This window comes from Teleopsis dalmanni, unplaced genomic scaffold (assembly GCF_002237135.1).
Source record: "Teleopsis dalmanni isolate 2A unplaced genomic scaffold, ASM223713v2 unscaffolded_contig_2346, whole genome shotgun sequence".
NCBI lineage: Eukaryota > Metazoa > Arthropoda > Insecta > Diptera > Diopsidae > Teleopsis > Teleopsis dalmanni.
In genome coordinates, this window is record NW_024033728.1 from 1 (window position 1) to 7066 (window position 7066).

The following is a 7066-nucleotide window of genomic DNA, read 5'->3' on the forward strand; positions in this document are numbered from 1 at the left end:
TTTCTTTTGCTCATTATGTTCACATAGCGATCCATACCTGTCTGCATTGCCTGTTGTTTTATTTTAATTTCATCTTTTCTTTGCCTAGTGTTATTTCTGATATTTATTGGAGTAGCGTTTGAGCCTGCAGTTGCCTTTTGAGTATTTGCATTGGATCCGTTAACGCGGAGTGTTACATTTTCTTCATTGTATAGGTTTTCAAGCTGCTGTTGAAGCTGGTATATTTGTTGCTGTAAATACTTTGCTTGAGCTACTTTTGGTGTTTCCCTGTTTGGAACACCTGAAGTCGTGTTGGTTAATGGTTCTTTCGAGATACTTTTTGTTCCATACATTATTGGAACTTGTTCTTCGATTGGTAAAGTGTTCTTTAAATTGTCTTTTGTATTATTGTTTAATTTAATTTTATTTGCAATTGCTATTTCATTAGCTATTATTGATACATTTGTTTCAGTTGCTGGTTTATTTAGAGATTTGATTGCAGAAAGATCATTTGTTATAGCGTCTTCTGTATTTATCTTTATATAGCCATTTAGGCCATTTTCACTAACCCGTCTTATTCTTTCACAATTGCTCATACAATGTTTTGTGATATATTAACAGTTCTATATCTAATATAAATCAATAAGATTTAAAATATTTTAAATATTTATTACTATTTAAAGCGTCCTTTCGCGTATTTATTAGTTTTATTTATTTAGCATAAGTTAACAAGTTAACTACACAATTTACACGATCACACGAATTACGATAACGTGAGTTTGTAAATTAATTTGTACAAAATTTTTTTTTTTTATTTCCAACACTTTTATTGTTTTTTATTTTAAGCTTCAGAGCTTAATTTTAGAGCTTAATTTGCTGTCTCTATCAGCTGTTTTTAGAAGTGTGTGAAATAAACAAATTTAAAAACAAAACAATTTTGCAAATAAATTCACTTTTTTGCACAACAACAATATAAATATATTAATAATTTAATTTTTGACGTTAAGTCGGGCACTAATATTTTTATAAATTTTGTAAGGAGTCACTGTCTCGATTATTTGAGATAAAAATTTTAAATTACTTTGCACGTTTCTCACCTCAAAAATATCAAAAATACGCAGTGATATTATTTTGCGCGCGCACAAAACAAAGTGAAAACTGAGAATATAAAAAATGGGAATAAAAAATTATTTTATTAAAACGTTTTGTTTTATATGTATTAAAATTCTTGTTAGTAAATTTTTAACCGAAAAAATAATACTTTTTGTATTTATTTTTCATAATTTAATGAGCATTTGCAATAAATTTTGTAAATATTTTTGAAAAATTTTATTTCTTTTATTTAACATTATAAACATTTGTTTGATAAAATTTGATTGCAGCGGCTGTTTCCAAAAAAACTAAGTGGATTTCTTCTCATTGACGTGGCATTATTGTTTTGATACTTTTTAACGTTTTTTAACAATTACGCAAATTTTTTTATGGTGTGCTTTGGTAAAATTACATGGTCTTTACATGTAATTACATAAAATTTATGGTCTTTAAATGACCGAATTTCACCCAATTTATTTCTCATTTAGTTTTTCAGAAATAGTGGTGCTGCATATGTAAGTGAAACGAAATAAAAATTAAAACAAATTTCAGCGGTTATTTGGTTGTCACAGTGTAAACAATACAGATTTGCAAAAAAAGTTCTTCTTGCTATGAATTTAGTTTCCATACTAAAAAGTTTTTTTATAGCTTAATGTTTTTTTCCCTTCAATAAAAAATTCTCCCGGTTTTTCAATAACAAAAAACACATTATACACCAACTTAATGATAATTTATACCGTCTGTCAGCGTATTTTTAAAATGTTAATTTAAGGCTCCTTAATGATAATTAAGCGCGCTCGTCTGTCAATGCTATGCACGGTTGGAAGTTGATCCAAATCTCGTACTATAACATAATCTATAACATAATATCTATATTACAGATATAAAAAAAAATATTTAAAAATTCTTGTCCCTTGTTTGTTTTGATTTTTTGATTGTTTATGTTTACGTTTTGTTTCGTGTGTCAAATATGCCAAATTTCGATCATTTTTAATGTTGCAGCTCTTTGTATGGTTAATGAAATTTACTCAGTAAGTTAAGCTTATTAAGTAAGAAGAGGAACCGTGCTATAACAAATGAATGTGGGTACATAATATCTTTTTAATTTTATTTAATATTTATAGAAATTATTTTATATCCATTCTAATTTTTTAGAATGTGGTATATGTTCACACATTATTATTATTGTAAAATATTATTATTATTATTATTGTAAAATATTATTATTATTACTATTGTTATTATTGTACAATATTTGTAAAATTTGAACATATATGCTGATGTTAGCAATATCCAAACTTTGACTTTCCTTTGCATTATTTAATTTGGTAAAATGCAGTGGCACTGAACTTGAATATTTGCATTATATTTTTTGTTAAGTGCAGTGGCACTGAACTTTGAATATGTAACATATATCAAGGCCAGTGCATTGGCATTAATTCTTGGTTGCTAGACACAACAAAGAATTTGGTTGCATAATATATGCTGAGCTTGCACTTTAGGCAAGAAGACGGTAAAGGAAAAGAATAAAATTTAGATATTGTTATTGTAATAATTTGTAATAATTTAGTATTTAAGGAAAAATTTAATTTAATAAAATTCAGATTGAAACCAATATTCGATCTCTCACTTTCATTTCCAGAGTTTCAGTTCAAGTGCTGAAAACTCAACTTTCAATTAAAGAGTTACAGTTTAAATGCTGTCAATTCATTTCCTTAGGTGTTAATTCATTAACATTTAATTTGGTGACCCCGACGTGATTATCAGGTGAATCGCTTGATAATTCAACACGAATTTGACCTAAAGGTGTCCTACGATCACATCAACAGAGGCTTTGGTGTCAGCATCAAAAGAGGATAAAGAACACGAATTTGACATAAAGGTGTCCTACGATCACATCAATACAGGCTTTGGTGTCAGCATCAACAGAGGACAAATAAAACAACTTTAGTTTCACAAGGTGTGAAATTGGCTGTTAATCAACAAATCAACTAACTGGATAATGGGTTTCAGTTCGCTAGTGGATCGCCAAAAGGCATTGGGCGACAAAATCAAACAATTTATTGGTAATTGCAAAAAAGCTGGAAAACCTCGCAAAACTTCTCAATTCTATACAGACAAGATTCAAGAATTGCAAAGGTTGGGTGACGAATATCATGAAAATCATCAGGAAATCATGGCTTCAGTGGACAAGGTTGACGACCATGAATACTTGGTGAACAAAGAGTATCAGAGTATTCTTAAAATGATTGTCGATTACAACAAGGTTCTAGAAATTGAAGCAATAGACCTAGAAAAATCATCTTCAGCAAGCAATGGCACAACAATTGAGCAAAACAAACAGATAAATGATTGAAACATTCGGAAACTACTCCGAAATCAGAAGGCACTCATACGTGTAATTGAAAGAACGATAGAAGGAATCATGGTCAACAGGCAAGTTGAACAACCATCTACATACTATTCTATAAAGGCAGCCAGTCTTGAAGGATATATGGTCGATTTAACGGCAAATAATACAACGTTATGGGATACTACCGACGAAAGCATCATTGAGGACTACACACTGGAAATGTTTTATGAACTCGAGGAAAAGGCAGGAGCTGCCATGATCGAACTACAACAACATTTGCATAATAATCAGACAATTCGCAACTCAAGACAGACAGATTGCGAATTGCCTCTACCAAGAATATCACTACCAAAATTTGATGGAAACTGTATGCGGTGGGTGGAATTCAAGGACTTGTATATGGAATTGGTCCACAACACGGACATCAGTGACAGCAAAAAAAAAATGCATTATCTGACTACATCATTGGATAACGAGCCAAAGGGGCTAATTAGACATCTTCCAGTAGTAGGAGAAAATTACAATATAGCCTGGACTTTACTTACAAGTCGTTATGAAAATAAACGACTTCTGGTTACAACACTCCTAAATAAATTAATGGGACAATCCTCCATTAAAAGGGAGTCGGCACCAGCATTAAAATCTCTACACGATGTAAGCAAGAAATGCATACATGGTCCCCAGGCTCAAGGAGTTCCAGTCGAACATTGGGATGTTATCCTGGTACATCTATTGCTGCGCAAGCTGGATGCAGAAACTCTAACAGCTTTCGAACAAGGGCTAACAGACAACAAAAGTTTAATAACCATTGATGAATTGCTAAAATTTTTGGAACATAGATTTCAATCACTTGAGGCTAGGGGAAAAGGAGATTCATCATTCACTCGAACATGTGCTTCAGCTACAAAATTTGGTTTAAGTAAAACCTGTCCAATTTGCAACAAAGACGGTCACATGGTCTACGCTTGCAAAAAATTCGAGACGGCTAATCTATCACAACGATGGAATTGGGTTAAGGAGTTCAATTTGTGTGTGAACTGCCTCAGGATTAGTCATCGAGCTGATGAGTGTAATTCCAGGCACTGCACTAAGTGTTCTAAAAAACATAACACTTTGATGCATAATCCAAAGGGGAATCAATACACAAAAGGTACTGTTCTTCAAGGAAATAACTCAACGCCTCAACAAACAGGTCAAGCTTCAGTTTCAAACCAATCATCAAATAAAATAACCCTTTTAACAAACAATACCAATAAGGAATCTAATTATGTCCTATTAGGGACGGCCAGAATAAGATTGCTGGCATCAAACGGAAGACAAATTGAATGCAGAGCAGTATTGGACTCTGGCTCTCAAATCAATCTCATAACAAACCGCCTGTCAAAAAAATTGGGCTGCAAGCCTAGGCCAACGCTTATGAGTATGGAAGGCGTAGGCGCAAATGAATCAAAAATACGTCATCAAACAATAATCCGAGTACAATCAACGTTGAACGAATTTGTAGCAGAGATGGATGCACATATCATACCAAAAATCGTTTCAGATCAGCCAATGCACTATTTAAATATCGAATCCTGGGATATTCCAAAGGAATTAACTCTCGCTGATCCAGATTTTAACAAACCTGGCCGAATAGATTGCCTGTTAGGAGCAGAGATCTTTTTCAAGTTACTTAGTGAAGGTCAAATAAAACTAGCAGGTAGTCTTCCAACACTTCAGAATTCTATTTTTGGATGGGTTGTAGCTGGCAATGTTGAAACTTTAAATTCAAGCACGGCAACTTGTGGCATGTGCACTACTAAGGAACTAGAAGAATCTATATTGAAATTCTGGGAATCAGAAGAAATTCCAGATTCAACTTCGGAACTCACAGAAGACGAATTGCGTTGTGAGTCACATTTTTTGCAACACACTTTTCGAGGAAGTGATGGCAGATTTGTTGTGAAACTCCCACCAAAGAATCATCCATCAGTGTTACCAGATACAAAAGGAATCGCTTACGAGAGGTTCAAGACAATCGAGCGCCGTTTCATTCAAAATCCTGATCTAAAGAATCAATATGTTTCATTTATGAGGGAATATGACGCATTGGGACACATGACAAAATTCAGCGGTAGCGAAATAGTATCTCCCCAATATTTCATCCCTCACCACTGTGTGCTACGTCCAGACAGCTCAACATCAAAACTGCGAGTTGTATTTGACGCATCAGTACACAAATTATCAGGGCCATCACTAAATGACATAATGTTTAATGGTCCAAAAGTTCAAGACGAACTGTTTTCGATTTTGCTCAGATTTAGAATGCACAAATATGTTTTAAAAACTGATGTGGAAAAAATGTACCGTCAAATATGGGTTAACAAAGATGATCGAAATCTGCAACTCATAATGTGGCGAGAAAATCCCACAGAACCACTTAATTATTATCAGTTGAACACAGTTACTTATGGCACAAGAGCAGCAATTTTGTCTAACAAAATTGGCGGATGAATATCAAGGAAATTATTTGTATGGCGCCACATCTTTAAAAAGGGATTTTTATGTTGACGACGGTCTAATAGGAGCTGATACCATCAACGAAGCGTTACTAATTCAACAACAATTAATAACAATTCTAGACAAGGCTGGAATCAAACTAAAACAATGGTGTGCAAACAACCCAAAACTTTTACATGGAATCGCTCCAGAAGATCAAGAAGTAAATCTCAATTTTGATTCCAAGGAAACCCAATTCACAAAGACGCTGGGTCTTTTATGGTTACCAAAGTCAGATTCATTTCGTATCAAGGTTAACATTCGAGACCATAGTCACACAACAAAACGATCTATGAGCTCCGATTTGGCACACATATATGACCCCTTGGGTCTTATTGGTCCAATCTTGGTCACCGGTAAAATCTTGTTGCAAGGAGCATGGCAGCTAAAACTCGATTGGGATGATGATCTTCCGTCAGAAATACGTAAACAATGGACATCGTATAGAGAAGATCTGGCCTTGTTGGACAATGCAACAGTTGTGAGGCACGTATTCAGCAGTCAAGGCTACAGCCATGTTGAGCTGCACGGTTTTTGTGACGCCTCAGAAAAGGCTTATGGTGCAGCAGTATACATTAGAACAGTACAAAAGGATAAAACGATAAAACTTAATCTACTATGCTCCAGATCTCGTGTAGCACCCATAAAATCTCAAACAATTCCACGACTAGAATTGTGTGCAGCGTTGCTAGCAGCAGAACTCATGGCAAGAGTTAAACTTGATTTAAGCTATCAAGACAAAGCAACTTACTTTTGGACAGATTCACAAATTGTGCTTTCCTGGATAAACAATCATCCAGGCAAATTACCCGTTTACGTTGCCTACCGAATTGTAAAAATCCTTCGGTTAACAATTCCAGAACAATGGCGTCACGTCCCGTCAAAACAAAATCCGGCAGATATCCTGTCAAGAGGGCTTAAACCGCGGGAATTTTCATCTTGCTGCATGTGGTTATATGGTCCACTATTTTTATATCAGCCAAAGCCGCTGTGGCCAGCTCCCTTCAAAAGGGAATTAATTGTTGAAGATAACACGGTGGTGCTTGCTTTATCAACACAACAACCTACTAATGAGCATGCATGGGTCTATTCGATTCATTCAAG

At 34.2% G+C, this 7066-nt stretch overlaps 1 protein-coding gene across 1 annotated transcript; it reads left to right on the forward strand.

Annotated features, from left to right (window-relative positions):
- Positions 1-3496: 3496 nt before the first annotated feature.
- LOC119664639 lies at positions 3497-6794 on the forward strand (the record flags this gene model as incomplete). Its single annotated transcript, XM_038074096.1, has 2 exons — positions 3497-5895; positions 5960-6794. Coding segments are annotated over exons 1-2 (3234 nt in total), but the record flags the coding sequence as incomplete, so codon positions are not given.
- Positions 6795-7066: the final 272 nt, after the last annotated feature.